Source organism: Sander vitreus, chromosome 17 (assembly GCF_031162955.1).
Source record: "Sander vitreus isolate 19-12246 chromosome 17, sanVit1, whole genome shotgun sequence".
NCBI lineage: Eukaryota > Metazoa > Chordata > Actinopteri > Perciformes > Percidae > Sander > Sander vitreus.
Genome location: NC_135871.1, coordinates 16,077,146 through 16,101,946, shown reverse-complemented (window position 1 = coordinate 16,101,946; position 24,801 = coordinate 16,077,146). Strand labels below are relative to the sequence as shown.

The 24,801-nt window shown below is 39.1% G+C and overlaps 1 protein-coding gene across 3 annotated transcripts in view; it reads left to right on the top strand.

Moving 5' to 3' along the window:
• LOC144532905 (ligand-dependent corepressor) overlaps positions 1–24,165 on the top strand; it is a 29,509-nt gene extending 5,344 nt beyond the window's left edge. Inside the window, exons 2-7 of one of the 3 annotated variants that reach the window (XM_078273873.1) lie at positions 3,867–3,932; positions 5,607–5,686; positions 5,914–6,046; positions 6,395–6,715; positions 6,823–6,922; positions 17,609–24,165. In XM_078273873.1, the coding sequence (XP_078129999.1) occupies positions 3,867–3,932; positions 5,607–5,686; positions 5,914–6,046; positions 6,395–6,715; positions 6,823–6,922; positions 17,609–22,295 (5,387 nt within the window). In that variant the 3' untranslated portion in view covers positions 22,296–24,165. Of the gene's footprint in view, positions 1–3,866; positions 3,933–5,606; positions 5,687–5,913; positions 6,047–6,394; positions 6,716–6,822; positions 6,923–9,027; positions 14,309–17,608 lie in introns of those variants that run through there. The other 2 variants (XM_078273875.1, XM_078273874.1) reach the window with 2 other exon arrangements.
• Positions 24,166–24,801: the final 636 nt, after the last annotated feature.

Here is a 24,801-nt window from a genome sequence, read left to right as displayed (position 1 = left end):
GCATACTGCAGTATTGGGTCATTTACGGCTGAAAATACAAGATTTCTCAGAAATTAGTTGAACAATCTAGATAAAAGTCCACATGACCACCCTATAGCATTTCTACATTATTTGGAGGAATCCTCTCTGTGTAAAAGTTATGAGCAATAAGGTTATTTTTTGACCGCACCAACTGTCCACACTACAAGCGTGCCGACTGGGCATGTCCTACTGGCAGGAAAGTAAAATGGACGCTTGTTTCGTGCACTGCACTGTATTCCCCATCAGGGGCGTAGCACAAAATTCTGGGCCCTGTAGAAAGGTATTTTCTATGGGCCCCTCCCCACATCCACAGCTATTCATTCTAGCATCTTTTTGGGCCCTCCTCACATGAGGGCCCTGGGTACTCGGTCCCCTTTTCCCCCCCAGTCCGACGCCCCTGTTCCCCATCCATTGTCCTATTCTTGTTAAGTGGTCGCTATTTTTTTGAGTTTTTGACTTAATCATGTTGTTCAGTCAAACGTCATCATTTTTTCTAGTATGTGTGTGTGAGGAACGTGTCTGTGTACGCATACCCCAATTGTAGTATGTATAAAAGCATGCTTGCGCCTGCTCTCTGCATTCGTCCTGGAGCACAATCAAGGCTTGAGGCCTGAGTTGTTGCCATAGACAGTATATAAGAATGGACCAACAGATCCCGTTGCTCTGGACAGAGACCAGTGAAGGCCTTTAGAAGCACTTTTCCGGTGAGCGCTGAGTGTTACTGCGCAGCCTCCAACTGAGAAAGACGACGTAAATGTGACGTGAGCAACGTGTCTGAAAGTTGTAAGTCTTCTGGTAGCTGTGCCAAGAGAAATCTCAATCATTCCCAATCTTGCAGAGACGGAGAGCGTAGGTATATGTAAGGAGATAACATGGACACAGGCTAATTATTGCTAACTAAAATGCTAGTTGACATTAGTAATTAAACTTAAACAGCTAATGTAAGTCGAAACTTCCTGCGAGCTTCTCCTGTACTGTAATGCCTGTACTACGCGTGGTTATGACACAATCGTTAGCCTATTTTTACAAAAACGTCTACTATGGAGCCATATCGTGAGGTACAAGGTAATGGAGCCTTTTATACATTGTCGTGGTTCTTTAGAAATAAACAATGGACAAATAAAGTCTTTAAACGCTTCAGATGTAAAGTTATTCGCTGTCAAAGTGACGTCAAAATGAATGGCAGTCAATGGAATGCTAACGTCGGGTGATCGCTTTGTAGCATCAAAATGGCGCCATAGGAGGTTCGAGCTCTGAAGCGAAGCTTACCCCCTTGGTTGTTGCTCACTGTAAGCCTACATAAGCTCCATGAAAAGACCTCCTAGAAAATTTCATGGTTAAGGTTTGGCTGATGCTTAACTTAAGTCGTTTATGAAGTCAAGATGCCAAACATAGCTGCACACAGTTTCATCAAAATTGCTTGTTGTTCTCCTCTTTATGTATATGGGTTTTGATGTTGGTCTTACTAAGTAGTTTTAAGGCTCCACTATGTTATTGACAAAACAATAACTCAAAAATGTATATGTGAGATGTATATTAATTGGTACTAAAAATTATTGTGCATTGCAGCCCTATTGGACACTATTATTAACCAAATAAACTTTTAGCGATGTCCACTTCATTTCTTCTTCTTATTCCCTATTTTATGGTTAGAAGTGGAAATGTATTTAGAGTAATAATTTGTAGTTTGTAGCTAAAAAGTTGCTGCCCTCATCCCCAGAACAAAGTTGATTAATTTTTCATTTCAGCAAAGACTTTAGTTATGTCATTTCATTTTTCATTTCAGCATACCTCTGTGACAATTAAGCTGTGCCTTCACTCAGCTATAAATTGCACGGAGGCAAGCCACAGTTTATTTGGAGTAAATTAAAAAAAACAAGCCAACAAGGGTTGGAACTAGCAAAATGGTCTTGAATCATCATTCTCCTCACATCAAGATGATTGACATGAATGGGTAACTCTCTCCTACTGTTTAAAATAAAATAATATTATGCACTAACAATTCTGGATAACAGACTACATTTTAGGCATACCCCCCCCAATTTTTGCAATGGATGAAGTTTGCTAACCTCATTAACCTGATATCTCTGCCCTGACTGTCATTTTTATTAGTCCTTGATACGTTTTAATATAATTTAGGTGTTAAGCCTGGTGGCAAATAATACAGGGCTTCTTTTTTCTTTTTCTCATTATCACTTTGTACCTCTATACCCTGTGCTTGTTATTGTATCTGGGGGCTGACACACCAAACCAGATATGTGTCGTACCAGCTCAATGGTGGCCTAGCCTAATTCCCTCTTCAGTGAATTAATTGGTGAATGTTCCTTTAAACAGGAAATACACCTGAAAGCTGAACACTACTGTGTTATTTCTGCATCCCAAATTGCATAACATATGGCAACTGTTAAGTGTAAGGCACTCAATACAGTGAGGGGTTGATGTGCATTTTAACTGCTGGTTTTGTTTTGTGTAAAGAGGTTCTTTTTTATTAGTCACTTACACCACACTAAACATTGCCAGTAGGTTGGAATGTGTTAATATTGCCTCAGACTCATGGTTTAAACTATGACACATTTTTTTAAATGCCCTAAACTGAATTCCTGAAGAGTAGTTTGATGTCATGGTGCTGCTCTGTCAAACGAAAGTGGATGACCTACTTCTCTCCCCCTGCCTCTAAAATATTTCAGAAATAGGATTAGATACTTACAGCTGAAGTCCTGTGCACTAACCCAGAAACAGACTCACGTTGCAGCTATGATCAAGGCTGTGTTTCACCACTTTGCCGCCCCCCTCTTTATGTTTGGCTGTTGAAAAGTGGGTGGGAATTTGTAGGGAAGCAGAGTGAGGGCATTTTAACAGATGACAGCTTTTATTGAATTCACTGTTAGTTTAGGAAGAGAGTGGACGGTAAGGGCTGATCATTTCCTGTAAAGACATAGTGTAATTAGGCCTTTATTATTATGTTTTAGATGACTTGAACTTGTGATGTTCATTTTAATATTACTATTCAATGCTATAAATACTTGTTTTATGTAGATTTTAAACAACCATCTGTTATGTTTTTGTGTGCAGTAAACAGATGTTACCCCTGACCTCTTTAGCGCTTAATTTAATGCATGTAGTGGTTTTGGATTGGTTCCACTAACCCTGCAGCAGACATTGCATATTGTGTTAATGCACTGTTAAGCAAAGTCCTATGCATCTTTCAAACAGCTGGGACTGTAGGATACCACCATCTCATCAGTAATGCATATAAGATGTTTCCTTAGCCTGTATATGTGATATAGGATGTTTTGGAAGCGCTTTGTAAGTTGCTTAACTGTAAACTCATTACTGGACTGCGAAGATTTCGCTTTGGTCGGATTCCCAGTCCGCAACATTGCTATGTGATGGTGTCAAAGTATCCTATACAGTCTTGTTTCTGACTGTTTCTTTTTAATGTTACAGCATGTAGTCACTCCCAACTCTGTAGGTGCTTTAGTTGCTTGGCAACAGGAAAATAGAGTGCATGTATTTACTGTTAAAGTAAAAACCTTGGGTGAAAACTGAAATGTATGTGTTTTAATAGAAGCAGAGGGTTGCTTACAGGGATTGTCATGATGAAATAGAAAGGCAAAGACAAGCAGGGCGATGTACAGTAGACCAGGCTATTACTGTTTTTTTTACACACAACAAATTAATTTGGGCCCTTGGGCAGATAAGGTTGTCTTAAACAGTGATTCATTTTAAGTCACTGTTCTGCTGCTGTTGGTTTCTGCACAAAGCCTTGATTAGGAGTAAATCTTAACAAATGCTATGTCAAAATGTATATGCTCAGTTTTATTGAATTTCTTGTCTTTCCTCAGGTTTTGAGAGCATTCTCGAAGGTCTGTTTGGTCCAGAGCTGGTAGAAGACCTAAAATTATTTAAGGGTAAGAATCTCAGACCATTTTAATTATCATAATTGTGGCCATGATCTTACAAGTGTATGAATGACATGAATGAGAAATTTGTTTCAAGCATAATCTGTTGTCTGCGCATTATGACAATGCTGCTGCATTGTACCGTCTGGTACCCCTCTACATTCACTCTACAAGACAGCCTCTCTGGCTGCAGAAGAGAAGATGCCTTGTGTTCCTACAAACTTGTTGTTTTAGATGGCGTGGGGCCAGTGTAAAAGTCTACAGTGTTCTACAGACATGTATTTACAATGCATGATGTTAGTGAGACAATAGTGGCCATTATTTAGGTTTTCATCACATTTGCAGTGAGAGGACTGTGAAAGTCTTGTAGACTTTCTACAATAGCAGTTGTGGACGAAGGCTAACTTAAAAATTAAGTTTAACTGACTCAATCTGCTCCTGATTTGGGCAGTCTCATTCAAACTAATCAAAACACTTTGATTAGGCCTATGGCCCACTTATTCATTTCATTCATACATTTTTGTCGCTGAGTCTCGTCATTGAGTTGTTCTCTGAAGAATATTCCATACTGAATATAGGACACTGTAGGTTTAAAAAAGAACCGTTTACAATCCTCATAGAGCTGTTTGTTTACATGTGTGTAGGTATGTGCATATATGTATATGTTTATATTCACTTTTTTATTTACAAACTTATGTCTGTACATAGTAGTCAAATGTTTGTTTACCTTGTTCAGCTTTGTTATCCTTGTTTTTGGCTGTATGTGTACAGTCATGTGAACAAATTAGGACACCCATGCTAAAGTTGACTAAAAAGAGGAATAAAAAAAATCATCTTTAGGAAATTGATCTTAATGCCTGAATTAAAGAAATGAGGAAAAATCCAATTCTTTGTGAATGAATAATGTATCATAAATAAATGTTCTTCCTTAAAATACAGGGGGCATAATTAAGTACACCCCTATGTTAAATTCCCATAGAGGCAGGCAGATTTTTATTTTTAATGGCCAGTTATTTCATGGATCCAGGATACTATGCATCCTGATAAAGTTCCTTTGGCCTTTGGAATTAAAATAGCCCCACATCATCACATACCCTTCACCATACCTAGAGATTGGCATGGTTTTATTTCAGTTAGCCTAATAGCTGGTTTGATTTGCATTGAGAGATGATTTTATGGAAAGTACCCCATGCCAATCTCTAGGTATGGTGAAGGGTATGTGATGATGTGGGGCTATTTTAATTCCAAAGGCCAAGGGAACTTTATCAGGATGCATAGTATCCTGGATCCATGAAATAACTGGCCTTTAAAAATAAAAATCTGCCTGCCTCTGGGAATTTAACATAGGGGTGTACTTACTTATGCCCCCTGTATTTTAAGGAAGAACATTTATTTATTTACGATACATTATTCATTCACAAAGAAAATTGGCATCCTTAAAGATTGGATTTTTCCTTTTTTTTAATTTTTTTTTTATTAAGACATTAAGATCAATTTCCAAAAGATGATTTTTTTATTCCTCTTTTTAGTCAACTTTAGCATGACTGTATGTCTGTGTATGTACTTTGGGAGCAACAAAAAGCAGTCAAATTTTGATGGACAATTCGATTTTGATGCTCTATGTCAAATCGATTTTTTCACACAATTGTATTTCATTGTCTGTCACCTGTTTTTTGTCCATAGACTTCAAGCCTACAGCAGTGTCTGACTGGTCATTTGATGAAAATTGTCTATTCTGCTGTTTGAGGCGAGACAAAGTAAAGGTAAGAGTTATTGTTTTTTTTTCTATTTCTTTCTTTACATTTTGATGCTGTCTTTCATAATTTCATTTAGATGTAGGAGGAAAAGCTAAAAGTGGACAATGGATGGATGAATGTTAGGAGTGCATTAAATGTGCCTATGCTCTATAATCTGTCAGGGCACCCTTCAGTATAAATGTATCCTGTTTAAGTCTAAAGACCAATTACTTAACAGTTTTGTCATTTGACAGGAACACTTAATTGGCTTAAGCAACGAAGGGCTTGAAGATACACCTAAATCTCTCCTGGTTAAAGATCAGACCACAATCAGCAAACTAGAGAAACAAGCCGAGGAATTTCTCAATGCAGTCCTCTGCAGAAAAGGTGAGTCTTTATGTCTCAGTATTTTTCATTATGTCACTAATGTGCAAAAGTAGTACAAAAGAACCAGCCTGCAGACAAGATGGCGTACGCCGTTGCTTGGTAAGCTTTAATTGTTAATTATAAATACGCATGAAATAAAATTGCTACAACTACAGCTTCTATGGTCTACGGAAAATGACTTAAGCATGTATTTTCTTTTGGAGTTGTTTTGCAGGCCGGGTACCAAGCCTGCTTTTATTCTTAAAATATTCGTACAATGTGGTTGTGAATGTTTACCAACGACCACTTATAGCTCAGTAAAGGAATGCACACTTAACAGTTTTTACCGCCATATTTAATTCCTTTCAGATGCACCAAATTTCTCGGACCCACACATTCCAGTAGTGGCCCGAGAGATCCTTCAGAGAATGATCCGGCAGTTTGCTGCCGAATATACCTCAAAAACCAGCTCCCCTCAGGACAGTGGCTCTGATTCCCAGCCTTGCTCTGACCAAAGCCTACCGACTCCACCATTGCTCTTAGGGGCTCCTCCTTCTACCAGCCCTGCTCCCCCCCTGGCTGGGCCTGCACACAACCAGAACCCAGTCCTCAGCAAGCTCCTCATGGCTGACCAGGATGCTCCACTTGACCTCACTATCAAGAGGCCCCTGGCTGTGCCTAGTGAACAAGGTAGTGTGAACTTAAACACATCTGTAACGGGGAGGCTTATTCATGACTCAGCTAGTGCATTGGTGATAGGCCAGTCTAAACTTTTTTCCTGCCTTTTTTTGTAACAGATGGAGTTCTTGACTTATCTATTAAAAAGAACAGCTATAGTAGCAGCAGCCTGCCTGTCCGTAGTCCCTGCCTTTCTCCAGCCACATCCACGCTTAAAGGGTAAGATAACTTTCTTTGTCTCTTTAGTCTCCAGTTCTTAAGCAGTAATGTTTTGATGATATGTTTCATTGTAGTTTAGGATGACTCATAACATGAATTTGGAATGTACGCTTATGTGTAGTGGCATCAGCATGGGCATTAGCTGAGGCCTGAAATTTGAGTCTTGAAATTGAACATCTCTCAGATAGTTGGTGGCTTAATGAAAATGAACAGTAACAAACAGGGTTGTGCTAACAGAAGGGTTTTTTGCCACAAAGAAACATGGGAAAGGGGGTTACCACCTGCAACGGAGCGAAATGTGGTTCTGCTGCTGGATTCTGCTTTTAAACCTCACTCCAGTGCATCCTTATGGATGCAGTTTGTTTTATGCTGCCATTCAAAATAAATGACCTTGCAGACTCCAAGTTAATGCAGCTGCCTGGTCCTCAATTTTTGTCTAACCGGTCACTGGTATCACCAGCTAGGGACTGAAAGGGCAGCGTCTTTTTTTAGTTTATGGTTTAAAAGGATTCTGTTAGCTCAGCCTTGTTCATGTTCATCATAGGTCCTTTTCACAGCAGCCATTTTGACATGTCATACAGGGGAAACGCTTGTGAAATTGATCAAAGTAATTGTGGCCCCGTTATATTTTGTTTGTCACAGCCCACCTAAATGGAACAGGGCCATAACTGATTGAATAATTATTACACCTGTGGTTGCAGTGCAGTGACATGTCAGAATGACTGCTGTGAAAAGAGCCTTTTGTCTGGCACCGGCTGGCCTGATGATAATTTACTGGCCTGATGATGATTTACTATATTGATTCTCAACGATGTAGTACTAGTAGAGGTGTTTAAATAATTTCATACACATTTGCACATTTGCACGCCATGTTTCTCTCCCAAGGAAAGATTGTATTCAGTTGTTTTAATCTTCAAAATAAGCATTGCCTGTACATCTATAACTGTGCTGGTAACACAAGTAGTTTTCATATCGCATGCTTCAGATAAACACGATGCCAACTTTTTCAGCAGATTATAGTCCCTGATATAAAGTATTAAAAAATAAACATTTTCTCATGTCATTCATCTAAATCAGAGGGCTGTATTTCAAATTGAAATTGCATTCTTTGCAGACAAATTGTGATTTTATTTCATTCTTAATTTAATCAAACATTTGAGACTATCTAAATAGGATTGTATTGTAATGTAAGTTTGTTCTGTTTTTCTTGAGAGCAAATCCTCTTGATACTGTTATAGCTATCTGGACTTGAATGTGCCTATAATTACATTTTTATATGGATTAATTAAGTACTAGTGGCATCGCATGCTCCCCTTCTGCTGCTTTGAGAGCTGATATGATATAAAAGAGATCATCCTTGCAGATCATTCCTAGCATCATAAAGCTGGCTCTGATTTTCATCTGATTTTATGAATATGATATACAACATGCACACTGTCCTTGGTTAATTCAATTTAGCGTTTGGAGGACAAAGTAAATATAATAATTTTTTGATCTAATTACCAGATAAGTTTTCTTTTTCTTCATATGATCACACTTCAGTTAGTCAGGTTTTGACTTTGATACACACAACCCTCTGCTGGCTTACTCTTTTATTTCTGTGCTTGTTCAGTGGTAACGTCACACACAAAATGTCAAGAGCTTTATTTGCATTAGTCATTTTGTATGACATAGTTAGCGTGCCCTGCTTAATGGCTATGTGCCAAGCTGCCTTACTGCAATGATAAATAATGCCTCCTTCTGGCTATGCTTTTTTGAGCCAAGACCTTTAATGTACTCCAATAAATGCCCTTTTCTTTGCTTTTGTTTTTATTGTTCATTTGCCCTTTCTTTTCTTTTTGTTTCTTATTTTGTTGCACATTTTGTTAACAATCATCACAGCAAGCAAATAAAAAAATTGTCAAACTTGAGCCTTTTTTGTTCTTAAAAGTCACACACACAACCACACAGTCAGTTATTTTAGAAGATAGTGATGTTACCAAAGCAAGGTCATATAATAAAGGAGTGGCCATCATCCTCCCCTCCCCAACCCATCCTCCTTTAGAAAAGAGAAAAAAGGCACTGTGCAAGCTCTGCTTACACCCAATTTCCTTCCATCCAATCAGGCGATCCTTGAGAGCGGACGGGCAAGTCGGGCTGTTTATGAGGAGCCTACAGGATGGAAGGATGAGGGAGAATATTGGCCACTCCACCCGTTATAAGCCGTCCTCATCTCTTGCATACTCGCTGCACATCAAAGAGGAGCCCGATCTTGAGAGCGACCCAGAGTCACCTCTCAGCCACAGCTCGGGACCTACTGACCTTTTCAAAAATGGATCTGCTACCTGGAATTTTAAAAGTCATTTTGGGGCCCTCCTCAAACTCAAAACCAACAGTGAGGCTAGTGAGCACCTTAAAGACATACCCAAGTTGTTGGAAGCTGCTGGACTTTGGACAAAGCCACTTGCCTATGAGAAAGTAAACCTTCACGAGGCCTGCAGGGACCACAGCCTCTCCCCTTCTCAGTCATCATCTTTCGATCTCAAGATTCCCCAGGTGCGAGTTTTAGCAACAGCAACGGACCCGTCTTGGGATTCCCTGTCCAACGTGTATTCGGGATTAGCTTGTGAGAACGGTCTGGGGAAGGCACTTTGTTCCATTCTCCCGAGGCAGATCCAGAAAAAGAGCAGTGGAGGTTTTAGTAGCTCAGGTTCAGAGAAGGAATACTGGCCTTACGACACTGACCACAAAGCCTTGCGGAGAAGTTATCCTCTGGATTCAGAGTCAGACCCTGGCAACAAGCAGCCAAGGAAGAAACGTGGGCGATATCGACAGTACAACACTGACCTGCTTGAAGAGGCTATTGAGGTGGTGATGGGTGGGAAAATGAGTGTGTCTAAAGCCCAAACGATCTATGGCATTCCACACAGCACCCTGGAATACAAAGTTAAGGAGCGACTGGGAACCTTGAAACATCCCCCAAAAAAGAAGCTGAAGCTGATGAAGGTAGAGGAACAGGGTGTTTCACGGTCCCCAGAGAGGAAAAAACTCCAAAACTCCCAGCACATTGTTTCTGAGAAAAGAGAGAGTGCATCTGAAGAGAATGGAAATGATTTCCATGATGGAAGCCTCTCATCAAATGAGTGATATAACTGTAAAGTATCAATAGTGATGTACTCTTTAACCAGACAGATGCATTTGCTAGACAGTGGTAGTAGCTGACTTGTTTTTCCATAAAACCTTAATAGCTGTGTGAAACACTTAAATCAAAATACCCATATTTATTATTAACTTATGTAATTTTACCCCTCGCTTTGGTCAGTAATGCATACAAATGTTATGGCCATCTATCTAAAACATTTAGAAGTGTCTGTCTTGCCTTACATATTGTGCCTGGAAGGCATACTTTCAATTTAAGAATTCTAATATACTACAGTTTATTGTTAATTAATTTCAGTTTATTTTTTAGGTTATGTTTTGAAAATAATCATTCCTAGCTCTATACATGTGTTCTTTACAATTTAATCATGTCTAAGGAAGTGGCGCCCCTCGGTGTCTTCCCTCAGTACTGTTCAGAGTACTTGGTCATATGTTCAAAGTGAATATGTAGTCCCTTCTACTGTGTTTGTAGGCCCTTAAGGATGACAGGGAAGGTCTCTGTCACTGTTTTGCAAATGCACGTCTATGACTGAAATGGACACCTCATTGTGCATTATCACTAATACCTCAGGACATTCCAGAATATGGGATCATGGCCCATTATTCGTTCATCAGGTTGATGCACAGCTCTAGCAAATCTTGGTTATTATTTTTTTTGCAAATTGCAGGATTTTAGATGTACACAATGTTGACGATTGTGGATTTTTTGATAAAAGAAATTATTCATTCACTACAAGCATTTAACATAGATAATATATTTGCAGGCATATATTACATACAATTGCCTAGATTGTAAACATTTTCAAGTGAGAGTTGGTTCAGCTGTAACATAGTTCAGGGAGACACTTGTATGTTAATAGCACTGTAACAATAGTACAACTTTGTTAGATGGTAAACTTACTAACTAACTTGTTGGGCTTCTGTTCTTAGTTTTCTTTGTATTCCTTTGCAACTTGCTCTAAATGCAGGTATTCTTTTATATGCAGTTTGCATTTCCTCTCACTTAACCTACTAAACCAACTAATTATCCACTCTAAATTGCATGTCATTTGTATACATATTCACAAAATGTATGAATAACTTTGTCTCGGTTGAAAAAACAAAGCAAAGCCGTGGCTTCAAGTATACATTTATGATTGATACGATTAAGTGAAATCTAGTCACTGCTTCACATTCATTCAATTATTCTTGCATTGACAATCATCCAGCATCACTCAAAAACCACACTTTATTCACTTATTTAGAGTATTAAATGCATTTGAATTTACATATTAGACGTACAAGCGCTTTGGGTTTATTGACAGGCAAGACATTTCTTTGCGCTCCTCATTGTCTATTGTAGCAAATCTAATGGTCGACTACCTCATCTGGAAAACCCATATCACAGTCTACTGTTATCGTAGCTGTTTTATGTAGCAATTTTTCATGTACACAACACAGTTTATTGTAAAGTTCTTTGAGTGAAGGTGAATAGTTTACACAAAGAGCTGTCATACTAACTGTCAAGTTAGTTAACAGTAGAAAATCTATCAAAGTTCAATCGTATGTAAATATTTGAGTGTATCCTTATAGTTCATTGCACCCTGATAATCTATTTAATATTTTCTTTCTCTCAATATTTATTTATTTTATTTTTTATTTTTTTTTGGGGTGGGGATGTTGTTCGGACAGTTGTGACAAAAGCATTTTTGATGATCTCCTGCTTCGGAGAAACCTTTGTTTTCCCAAGTGGAGGAAATGTTTACATCCCCTTACATACCTACTCAAATGGAGTTTTTTTGTTAAAGTGTCCATATTATGCTCATTTTCAGGTTCATAATTGTATTTTAAGGTTGTACCAGAATAGGTTTACATGGTTTAATTTTCAAAAAACACTATATTTTTGTTGTACTGCACAGCTCTCTCTCACTGCTGCAGATCCTCTTTTCACCTGGTCTCTGTTTTAGCTACAGAGTGAGACCTCTTTTCTTCTTCTTCTTCTTCTGTACTATCTTTGATTGCACTCGCACATGTGCAGTAGCTCAGATGTAGATCATGTCAGCTAGCTAGCTCCATAGACAGTAAAAGAGGCTGTTTCTCCACCTTCAGTCAGTTACAAGGCAGGATTAGCTGGGAGACTTCTAAATGAAGGCACACATGTAAGTAGTTCTTTTGTATATTATGGTGAACTTGTGTGTGTTGTAGCAGTGCTTTGCTATTGAGAACGAGGTAGCATGCTAGCGTTAGCATTAGCATGCTAACGCTAACGCTACGAGCTAATGGTTGCGGTTAGCCAGCTCGTTTCGGCTTGTGACGTCACAAGCCGTGCCGATTTTGAACAGCTCACCCGGAGACTGAAGGCAGGACACATTCAGAAACTGTATCTCACTCAGAACAGCATGGATGGATGGATTTTTTTCAAAGTTGGTATGCGTGTGGAAGCACCAGAGACACAAAAGAACTCCCCAAATCCCAGAAAAAGTGTTTTTTTTCATAATATGGGCACTTTAATGCAGTATTTATTAATCAATATTTATTAATTATTTTATTATCACTTAAGTAACCATGAATGGCTTTAATCAAACAAAAAGTTATTCACATACTATTTATAGACGTAAGTAGATAATGCTTAAAAGGTACATTTAACTGTCTTGCATAATATATGTGAAGGGATAACATTTAAGATTATCCCAACTTATTCTGACACAAGTTGGGTGTCTTTTGCTTGTTAAATATAATGTATGAGAAAAAAAGTCTAAAACGACTAAAAGAGTATTGCTGTCATAACAAATTCCGTACAGATGTTGGATGTTTAATCTAACGTCAACAATGTATTCAGGAATGACACTAGTTATATTTTGCATGATTGGACTAAATCATATATGTCAAGTTAGTTGTATATGGTGAAGTTTATCTTTGAGGATGTTTTATTGAAAATACTGGAGTGTTGGTGTGTTTATCGTCAAGTCAACAATGTATCAAATAGATTAACTGAACTTGAAATATCCTTAAACCATTTCACCAAAATCTGGTTAATGGTTCACTGAAGATGTATGATAAAATAGTCGTTTGTGATTGCCAGATTATTTTAATCCCTAATGTGCAGTATATGATCATTGTGGATGAGTGAACTCATCCATGTTTGTGTGCTTGTGAAATATTGTGGAAATGAGTTTGGTTTGCTTTTGCTTGTTAGATTGGTTATTTTATTCATCTGGAAGAAAATGGCATGCACTTTGTTTCAGTTCTTTACTGCAAAGCTAAGTGAAACAGATAGCGAAACCCTCAGGGATAAAACGCTTACCACTCGTTATTCAGGTCCTACACTTTACTCTTTAGAACTTGCAAGCAGGGATGTTAAGTTAGTCAATGAGCCTAGCAGAAAATTGGTCGGGTTCCAGCAAATGTTATTTTTTTAATCTCTTAAATTTATTATCTAATCTCTAAAGGTTCCATTTGAGATATTTTGGCATGCTATACAAATCATTTTGTGTTTGAAGCCAAAACAAACATCTTTACACAGTTTAATTATTTTTATACTTTTTACAAAATGAATGTCAATATAACCTCAGTGCAGGTAAGATGTTGACCATGGGTAATTAACATGTTTCTTTACAGTTCAGTGCCTCAAGCGGCACATATTTAATTAAAAAACCTACTTAGTGTAACATCCTAAAACTGCATTTCTGAAGATTTCAGAAATTGTCTGTTTGACAATTCATCAAAAATAATAGTAAAAATCTAAATTTCACTTTGTCACTTTTCTATATAGCAGGAAACTAGCACTGAGCAGAGGCTACATAGCAAGCTTAGAACTAGATATCCCGACATCTTCGATATAGCTCAAAGGTGACAAAATGTGAAATGTTAACGATTTCAGCTTTACTTAGTCAAAATAAAAACGGTAGCATGGTATTTGGCAAATCAGCATTTATAGTCATACAAATGTTAGTTTGTAACTATCTGTTTTAAACAAATATTAGACAATGCTCAACATAGCATTTTCTGACTACATACTATGTTCACCTTGCAGTTGCCAACACCTCTTGCTCAGCTGCACACGCTGTGGGCAAAGCTGTTTATCTTTTTCACTACTCAGCATAGCCTTGTGACATGTTACCTCAGGAATCCAGATGTGGTTTCATTGTCTGTTCATTTTCTTGTTAAAAGACCACAGTGTAGCTTGGGAAGGGCTTATTTGGGGGTTTTTTGTTTTAGAAAGAAAATAACCTTTTCAGAGTTCTAACCTATACTGTGTGTGTGTATGTATGTATGTGTGTGTGTGTGTATGTGTGTATATGTATATATATATATATATATATATATATATATATATATATATATATATATATATATATATATATATATATATATATAAATAAATATATTAGGGCTGTCAAAATAACGCGTTAAAAACATTTACGCAGATTAATCCATTCCATATTGACGTTTGCATACAGACGAAAATCTGGTGCCACTGATATGTCTGCGCTTCTCTCTGCTGCTCTGAAACAGACGTTACAGGAAACACAAACCCCGCTGCATGTGACGCTAGTTAACACTATACTCGACAGCAGCTAACGTTAGCCTACCGCTAGCTAGTAGCTGGATTAAACACGGTTAAAATGCTGACAGCTAACGCTAAACGGTGTAAAGTTTGACTGTTTTACTGGCGAGGATTCAACACCGGGATGTAACAATCTGCAGCTGCCGTCGGAGAAACGACACAGCCGGTGCGTTCAATGAAACTGGTAAACTACAGCCTCGTGGTGCATTTGAAGTTATTGTAAATGTCCTTTTCTTATCTGGTTGTTGTTTTTGTCGTTCAACAGCAATTTACTAGTGAAATAAGTTATTGTTATACATTATTATTAAATCATTTAATTTTGACCATATGGCCTTAGCAATAAACAAGCCGCTCTTTAATGTCACCAACTGTTGTTTAGTACCCTTTTTTTTCTTTTTCTTTTTTTACTTTCTTAAAAAGTATCGGTTCAGGCATCGTTAATTATCTATGCGATTAATTTCGATTAATTAATCACAGAGTATGTAATTAATTGGATTACATTTTTTTAATCGATTGACAGCCCATATATATATATATATATATATATATATATACACACACACATACAGTCAGGTCCATAAATATTGGGACATCGACACAATTCTAATCTTTTTGGCTCTATACACCACCACAATGGAGTTGAAATGAAACGAACAATTTTTAATTTGAGGGTATTTACATCCAAATCAGGTGAACGGTGTAGGAATTACAACAGTTTGTATATGTGCCTCCCACTTTTTAAAGGACCAAAAGTAATGGGACAGATTAACAATCATAAATCAAACTTTCACTTTTTAATACTTGGTTGCAAATCCTTTGCATTCAATTACAGCCTGAAGTCTGGAACGCATAGACATCACCAGACGCTGGGTTTCATCCCTGGTGATGCTCTGCCAGGCCTCTACTGCAACTGTCTTCAGTTCCTGCTTGTTCTTGGGGCATTTTCCCTTCAGTTTTGTCTTCAGCAAGTGAAATGCATGCTCAATCGGATTCAGATCAGGTGATTGACTTGGCCATTGCATAACATTCCACTTCTTTTCCTTAAAAAACTCTTTGGTTGCTTTCGCAGTATGCTTCGGGCCATTGTCCATCTGCACTGTGAAGCGCCGTCCAATGAGTTCTGGAAGCATTTGGCTGAATATGAGCAGATAATATTGCCCGAAACACTTCAGAATTCATCCTGCTGCTTTTTGTCAGCAGTCACATCATCAATAAATACAAGAGAACCAGTTCCATTGGCAGCCATACATGCCCACGCTCATGACACTACCACCACCATACTTCACTGATGAGGTGGTATGCTTTGGATCATGAGCAGTTCCTTTCCTTCTCCATACTCTTCTCTTCCCATCACTCTGGTACAAGTTGATCTTTGTCTCATCTGTCCATAGGATGTTGTTCCAGAAATGTGAAGGCTTTTTTTAGATGTTTGGCAAACTCTAATCTGGCCTTCCTGTTTTTGAGGCTCACCAATGGTTCACATCTTGTAGTGAACCCTCTGTATTCACTCTGTTGAAGTCTTCTTGATTGTTGACTTTGACACACATACACCTACCTCCTGGAGAGTGTTCTTGATCTGGCCAACTGTTGTGAAGGGTGTTTTCTTCACCAGGGAAAGTATTCTTCGGTCATCCACCACAGTTGTTTTCCCGTGGTCTTCCGGGTCTTTTTGGTGTTGCTGAGCTCACCGGGTGCGTTTCTTTCTTTTTAAGAATGTTTTCTAAATTTGTTTTCTTGATTTGGCCACACCTAATGTTTTTTTGCTATCTCTCTGATGGGTTTGTTTAGATTTTTTCAGCCTAATGATGGCTTGCTTCACTGATAGTGACAGCTCTTTGGATCTCATATTGAGAGTTGACAGCAACAGATTCCAAATGCAAATAGCACACTTGAAATGAACTCTGGACATTTTATCTGCTCCTTGTAAATGGGATAATGAGGGAATAACACACACCTGGCCATGGAACAGCTGAGCAGCCAGTTGTCCCATTACTTTTGGTCCCTTAAAAAGTGGGAGGCACATATACAAACTGTTGTAATTCCTACACCGTTCACCTGATTTGGATGTAAATACCCTCAAATTAAAGCTGAAAGTCTGCAGTTAAAGCACATCTTGTTCGTTTCATTTCAACTCCATTGTGGTGGTGTATAGAGCCAAAAAGATTAGAATTGTGTCGATGTCCCAATATTTATGGACCTGACTGTGTGTGTGTGTGTGTGTGTGTGTATATATATATGGGGATGTATGTAGTGTAGATATATATATATATATATATATATATATATATATATATATATATATATATATATATATATATATATATATATATATATATACATACATACATACATACATACATACATACATACATACATACATACATACATACGCGTATGTATATGTGATGGTATAAATGCTCCAAAGGTCTCGGAGGATTTGTAATAGACCTACCTCACCGAAAGAAACTTTGCATATGTTCAGTCACGCTTGCTTTTTTTTTTTTACTAGTCAATTTTGTTGAGCACTTGTATCTAAATGTCACCCTTTGCACTAGTTATTAAATAAATGAAAGCTTGACAAAAATGATGTACTCTATATTTCCCCCTAATACATTTGCTCTTTCAAGTTAAAAACATGTTTGACTTGTTTTAATTAAGTGAGCCACCATTACTAAATGTCTTGTGCATGTGTAGGATTTTCTTGATGTAAACTGTAACAAAAGGCACACCTGTGCAAAGAAGAAAAATGTAATAGCATTAACAATGTAATTGGTCAAGTTCACTGGATGAAGGTTTCACTTTTAAAATCACCTATTCTTCTAATAAATATGCAATAATAAACATCGTTATACAATTGTGAATTATTTCACTCAAACATTTAGCTAGAGATGAAGGGACAATTTATTTTGCATAAGTGATTGTCACATACCAATCAATAATATGAACCAGTGTTGCTTCTTCTTGATGTGCAATTACATCTATTTGTTCTTTTTTCTCCTCAGTGAGTCTACAGAGTTGCCTATTGCAAAGGCAAGAGACCTACAGTCCACCTCCACGCTGGAACAGTTCATAGCCAAACTCTGTCCCCACCATCAGAGACAGATTGTAGATGCCATAGGTTTTCTACAGACGGAGGTCAAAGCACTGGCATCTTCCAATACACAGCAAGCCTGTAACTCTGGGATCCAAAGACCTGCTTGCTCCACTGCAAAATCCAGCCCAGTCACACCTGTGAAGTCGTGCTCTGAGCTAAGGTTTCCCAGGGAATCCACTCCCAAGTCAGAAGTCCAGGATGTGTCCCATTCTTTCCTAAGCAGCTGTGCAATGAAAAACGTTCCAGAGAATGCGGTGTCACTGAAAACATCTGCAGGCCCTGCTTTGGATCTTTGCAGCCCTGGGTCAGAGAGTAACCAAGCTTTGGTCACTCCCACCCCTAATCCAGTGGATGCAGAGAACAACCGTCATGGTGATCATGCCCCTCTTAAGATGAAAATCATGACCAGCAACGTTGCTGCCGGTAAGAAGTTGTCATGTGTGCTCAACGCCTCTCTTTCATCTCACTCTGACACTTTGGAGGAAAGACAGGGTAACTCAAATTCATCCAACAGAACAGAGAGTCATAGTGCTAGACTCAGCTCCTTTATGAAAAGACACAATCCGACTAGTCACACACATCAAGCTAGGCAGAGAGAGACTCTCGGGCATGCCAAAGATAAACCAGCAAACCTGTTTTCAGTTCACATGACCATTCCTTCAGACTCTCCGCGGACCGCCAGGAAGACTATCAGGTCATCCTCTGATCATCGGATTAGGGACTCTGCTTGTAGGGAAATGGCTGACCCTGATCTCGGTCACTGTGACATTGTTTTTATTGACAAACCAATTACAGAGTGTTTTAAGGAGCAGCAGTGCAGCATGCTCCCACGTCGCAATGCCAGAAAAAGCACCAGAGGACATACGTATTCAGATGAAATATGGGAGTTAAAAACGGTCCGTACATTGGCTGGGAGGGGCAACTGTCCGAATCCAATTCCAGAGCTGATCACATTGGTCACCCCAAAACAAATACTTTCAAAGCCTGAAGGTGTACCACCTGTGGATATGCTGTTTGCTGAAGCATGCAGGGAGACAATGAATCAACAAATGTCCACACAAGAGTCAGATGAGAGTGTGATACCAGGAACAGGAGATATGGTGGAGGTAGCAGCCAGTGAAATAGATGTTGAAACAAGTCAGACAGATCAGTATCCGAGCAAGGGGCAGTCTGCTCCTTCATCTCCGATAAGGTCCCCAACAGAAAACAAAGAAACCGATATTAACACAGCAGTAGAACAGAACACAACTGCAGATTTAGGCACAACAGGAAGTGAAGAAATTGTTACACAGGCTCCATTTGAAGAAGAAAAAGATAATGAGCCTGAGCCTCAAGGAAACGTGCAGGAAAGTACTGAGCAGATAGTCCCAGAAACAGTAGTAGAACCATTAGAGGATACAACCATAGAAGATGAGCCCCAGCTTTCATCAGATAAACTGCACAACAGTGAGCCTGTTCTTCAGCAAAATAGTGCCCCGTCACCGGTGGATCAAATTGAGGAAGAAATAGAGGAAAATAAAAGGGAGGAAGTACAAGATGAGCAACATCGGGAACTTCAACCAGAGACACAGATGCACTATGACAACTTTGAAATGACAGAAAAGTCCAACACCACTGGTTCAGCAGAGGAGCCAATTATAAAAGGGGCAGAAATTAAAAAACCTGAAGCAGTTGACGGTGTTATGCCTTTAGAGACTGAAGGTGATAATGACGATGACGTGTCCTCAAAGTCACTTGATGCGCTCTTGAAGGAATTACCCCCTTGGCGTAGAAAAAGAGGTTCTGTAGTTTCGCTGCCAAAGCGGTTAAGAAAAACCGAAGGGGTGGTAGTGGGTTTTGTTAATGGTAGACCGATATCGGCCTCTGACAGAAGTCTGCGTCGTAGATCAAGGAACAGTACCACATCACCTAATAAAACCCCAGTGAAATCTAATCAGAATGTCCCCAACAAGACTTCTGTTGATTCAACTATTGATTCTGTTGAAAACAAGAATTTGGAGAAACGTCTACCTGAAACAGACATAGCTGTAAAATCGATTGAGACTACTGCTGTAATTCAGCAGGTGAAAGAACCATCCTCTGCCACACCATCAAGCCCAACATCTAAATTTTCTTTAAGGACCAAACAAATTCGGAAACAAAAAAAAGGTCAGAGAGATCAGGATAGTTTGCCTGTCCTCACCGATCAGCGGCAACTTAGATCAGCCAGCCAGAGGCCAGCTGGAACTCCAGTATCACCACCCAAATCAAATGCTGTCCCTTACATTTCATCTCCAAAATCTACTGCATCCCATGCTCTTTTGTCTACAGAGCACCTCCCCCTTCCCCCTTCACTTCCTCCTACTACTTCTCCAATCAGGTCATCTTCCTCTGAAGCCTCTGAACAGTCCAAACAGAACACAGTACCAGAGACAACTGTAGAATTAAACATGGAAAACACTCAGCAATTAGGGACAACCTCTGAAGAAATACAAAAAAACGAAGTAGAAAATAGATTGCAGGCCAACCAGAAACTACGGTCCACAAAGGCTGTAGTAGACGATAGTAAGAATGAGAAACAGCAATTTAGCGGCGAGGTATCAAGTCCATTAGAAAATGAAAGTCCTGTAAAGACTGAAATGCAAGCACAGATTATGCCATACAGAAGTAAGCGGATTCTCCGAAAGGAGGCAGAAGCAAGTGATGTTTCTTTTCTGCAAAAGCCAAATGTAGCATCTTTAGAAGACACGTCTGCAAGTGGAGATGATAGCTGTTCTTCCATATCAGGCAAACCCACAAGAATGCCATTAAGGAGTGAGAGCAGTAAGACTGAAATGTCCCACCAGTCTGTTACTCATTCATCACCAGTGGACAACAAGAAATTGACTTTGAGGTCACAAAGATTGGCTGTACCCTCTACAAGTGCTCTTACTGGAGCTGGAAGACAGAGTGACATAGTTTCCCCAATCAGAATAATGCCAGAAAAAGTAACCAAAACTCAGGTGAAGCCCCTTCCAGTGTCTGTGTTGCCCCACAGCTCAGCCATCCCTGTCATAACACCAAGACCTGAACCCCCAAAACAAACTAACAAATTCTTTGAGACTCTGACTGGAGAAGAAAACCAACACCTAATTACAAACCTGAACATTAAGTATGATAAAATGCAAAAAGGCTGGGTGCAAATGGACAAAGAGGGTCAGCCAGCAACAAAATACAAAAACAAAGCAGACAGGCAGGCAGCTATATGGAAAAGTAAACGCAGGGCAAGAAAATCTAAGTCTTCAGAGCACCAGAAATACTCACCAGTCCAAATGCTCTTCATGAAAGGTTTTAATCTCACCAGTATTTGTCGCTGGTTCCTTGAAACAACAGAAACAAAGTCCCTTGTCATTGTCAAGAAGGTGAATACACGTCTTCCATCAGAAACTCAGCTGTGCTTTCACAGCTCATCTAGTGCTTCAGGGACCTCTCAGGGGGTATTTCCAAGCTTACAGGCAGAGCGCTTAAAGAAACATTTGAAAAAGTTTGCCATTGCCTCTCCTGTAAAGAGCAACTCAAAGAGTCAGAAACTGATTGCTAAAGCACTGGAGCAGGAGGCAAATGCAGTCAAAGGGAAAGAGAAAAGAGACCTTCCCAGTACTACTCAGACTTTGACTAAGTCACACTCCTCTGCCAAAGCCCGTGGAGAGATAAATGAATCCCAGAAATCCTGTGGTAAATCAAAGAATCCAGCTAGTGCAAGGATCTTGAGGAAATACTCTAATATCCGAGAGAAGATGCAGGTTCAGCAAACCAATGTTCTCAAGGCCTCAAAAACCTTAAAAACCAACATGAATAGACTAGCCACCAAAAAATCCGCTGCCAAGTCCATTATGAAACCATCTCTGAAGGCACAGAAATCCCCCTTACCTGTCAGTAAACAAATGAAAGCATTTGCAGCAAAAATAGAAAGAAGGAAAACATTGGCTGGTAAAAAAACTACAAAGTATCCAGTTCAGCAGAGGGCAGTCAAGGCTCAGAGCAGTAGTAGAGCTTCAAGAGATGCAACTAAAAAAGATTTGCCCAAGAGATGTTCTCAACGACTAGGGTCTCCTAAAATATCTGAACATAACCCTGTCGATGCATCTAAAAGCAAGGTCGACAATAAAAAACTAATTGAAGCAGAGAAAATAGAGGTAGAAAAACCCACTGTGTATAAAGTGAATGCTGCAAATATCCAAACAAAGGAATCGTCACAGAGTACTTTTGCTGAAATTAAAGCTACAGAGTTCGCTGTTGACACCCCGCAGCAGAGCATGGATGTCAAGGCTCCGACTTCACCTGACCAGGTGCTAACTAGATCCCAGAGAAAAATGGAGGCGGCAGTCCCTTCCAGTGGGAGCCCTAGTCATGCCTCAAAGAAGGCAACAAAGTCCATTAAAACACAAAATGCATCTCCTAAACCAGTCAGAAAAGCTGAGGGACCCACGATGACAAGAAGAGGGGCTTTAAGGTCCCCTACAAAGAGAAGGCAGACGGCATTGTTGCCACGAAGTGGGACAAAATCTGCAACTAAGAGAGCTCAGGAGCTTTTAGAGACCCCAGCAAAGCGCACCAGGACATCACTCTCGAAATGAAATGCACCTGCACAGGAAGATCATCTTTATTAAGATGATTTTGTCATTTTCTTTTATCTGGAATATATTCAGAAGGACCAGAAGTATCTATTTTCTACTTTAACCAAACTCTTCAGGGGACACCTTTTTCAGTAGGAACATAGTGAAGAAGGAACACATTTTGAAAGTCATTTATGCTTTTGTAAAGCTTCAGTGTGAAAATACAAATGTGATGGTGAGCATTTGCTCCGTGTTTAGGGACTACAGACAAGTCCTACATGATGTCTTGCAGATGTAATTGCTGTTTGGCTTTCTGTTTCAGCGCTCTACGAGACGGCTGGAGATAACAATATCCTATCAAACCTCATTTTAAAAGTTGGGATAACAAACATCAAACTTTGATGCAGTCATCAAAGTAAATCATTAAATTCACTCACTATCCTGTTTTGCTTCTTTTTTTTTTGTTGCCATTTTGTATCTAAGTTGTTTTAGATGATAGCATGTGCTGCATTTAGTGTTCAGAGAGCTTGCTGTGAGAAGGGAAATCAGCTTTTGAATAAGATTGTTACCTTCAGTAAGTAGGCAGTTTGTATCTCCAGCCTGTCTTCCAATCACAACATTGTGAATATGTGACTGTTGTGACCCAGTGCCTTATTTATGAAGTGTAAAGTAATACAATGTGTTGCTAAATGTGAAAACTCCTGTACTTTAGTTATACCAACTTTCAATCCCTGGAGAGGCAGTCAACATTTATTGCTTCAGAGTGTGTGCAAATAGTTTCCGTTCCACACAGTTTGTGCCTCGTGCATTCAGACATTCTGATTTACTCTAACCTGATTTTTATATTCCCATTTTCCCAGATCATTAACTTAATATTGTTCTTACTATGGCTGTATTAGATGTTAAAATATATACAAATTTGAATTGTTAAAACAGGCAGGTGTGCTCTGTATGTGTCATGACAAATGTTTGTATTTTTTTGTTTTGGGTCAGTTTCCATCACTGTGTACCTCTGCAGTCACTTCTGACCATTGCACCCATTGTTATCTGCTCATAGTAGGGACTTCCCTTTGAGTATTTTACCTGGTTCTGCATGTGTTAAGTCTTGTTAATGTGGAGACAGTTTTAGCAACTGGTGCATTACAGCTGCTGCCTTACTAGAACTGAAACCCAGAACAATATTTATGCCCCTGAGCTTTGAAAATCAAGACTTTGTATGCACAGCAAACCCATCTGAGATGACGTTGGGATACTGGTTTGTGTATCACTTTGCTAACAATATTTCCTAATTACAAAGACCTAAAAAGTATGTATATTTTGTTGGTTAACATGAATTAAGTTTATGGGCTCTTTAGCATTAATGGCACATTGCAGGGTGATGAATTCCTTCCGTGATTACATGCAAGTTGGATATGACATTTTTGGGGTAGTCTAGTCACACTTCTGAGTTGTGTATCCAAGTATGTTGCAGTTTTATGTTGTGTTTTTTTTATTATTATTGTCAGGCAGATGTTCTCATAATGTGAAGTTTCTTAACTTCCACAGTAGTAACTTACATTAGTGTATTGTCAATTGTCATTTTTAGCACAGTGTTATTTTTTTATTATGTTCATTACTCTTTAGAGGGTATATCATCTGTAAATGCAAAACATGTCAGTCATGTTTTTTATTGTTATTTAAGAACTCCATGTAGGCTAATGCATTTAGCTAAAACAGCCCACCAAATATCAGACTTGAACATGTTTATTCTTTACAGTTGCTATTTAAAGATTTTGATTTTGTATATTAGAAAGAAATAACTGCTTTATTTGTGGTAATCCAAGAATGATGCATCTTTATGTTAAGAACTTTGTATTTTTGCTGGAGTTGATATAAAGTTGTTGGAATTTTATCTTTGTTTCTTGACTCATTTATACCGGTGTTTTTAATGTTATTTAACCAGACAAAGCTGAAGGAAGTTAACAAAGTGGCAAGGGCTCTGTATGCTTAAAATGAACTAGGTTGTACATTTAAGTGCAAAAGTGCTTATACCCGTTCTGAATGGCCACAATCGTAGGCGGAGCGAAACACTTAAGTTCAAACCCTGCCAACTGTCTCACCTTCACACACCTGGCCATCACTGCATGAAAGAGGTACTGCTTGTTGAATTGTCTGTTTCAGGTGTTGTTCTACACCTAATTTGAAGCATTCCCTGCCATGCAAATATTTACCACTGTTCATGAGAACTAGGCAGTTGAGGCACCTGTGCTCCCTGTGGACTATGCCCTCATGGCAAGGCAGTTTTTCAGCTTTGTGAAATGCCTTGATTGTAGCCAGGGCATTTCACATGGTGGGGACCCACCATAACCTGCCATATGGCTCATGGGCGAGAGTCCTGAGCACCACAGGAAGCGCCCACTGTGGGACAGATTGGTAAGCAGTTCGCCTCCGTCACCTCAGGCCTTGTAGAAAACAGAGGGTGAATGTACGTACGACTTCTCACCAAAACCAACATGACATTAAGAAATGAGTGATACAAAAATACTCT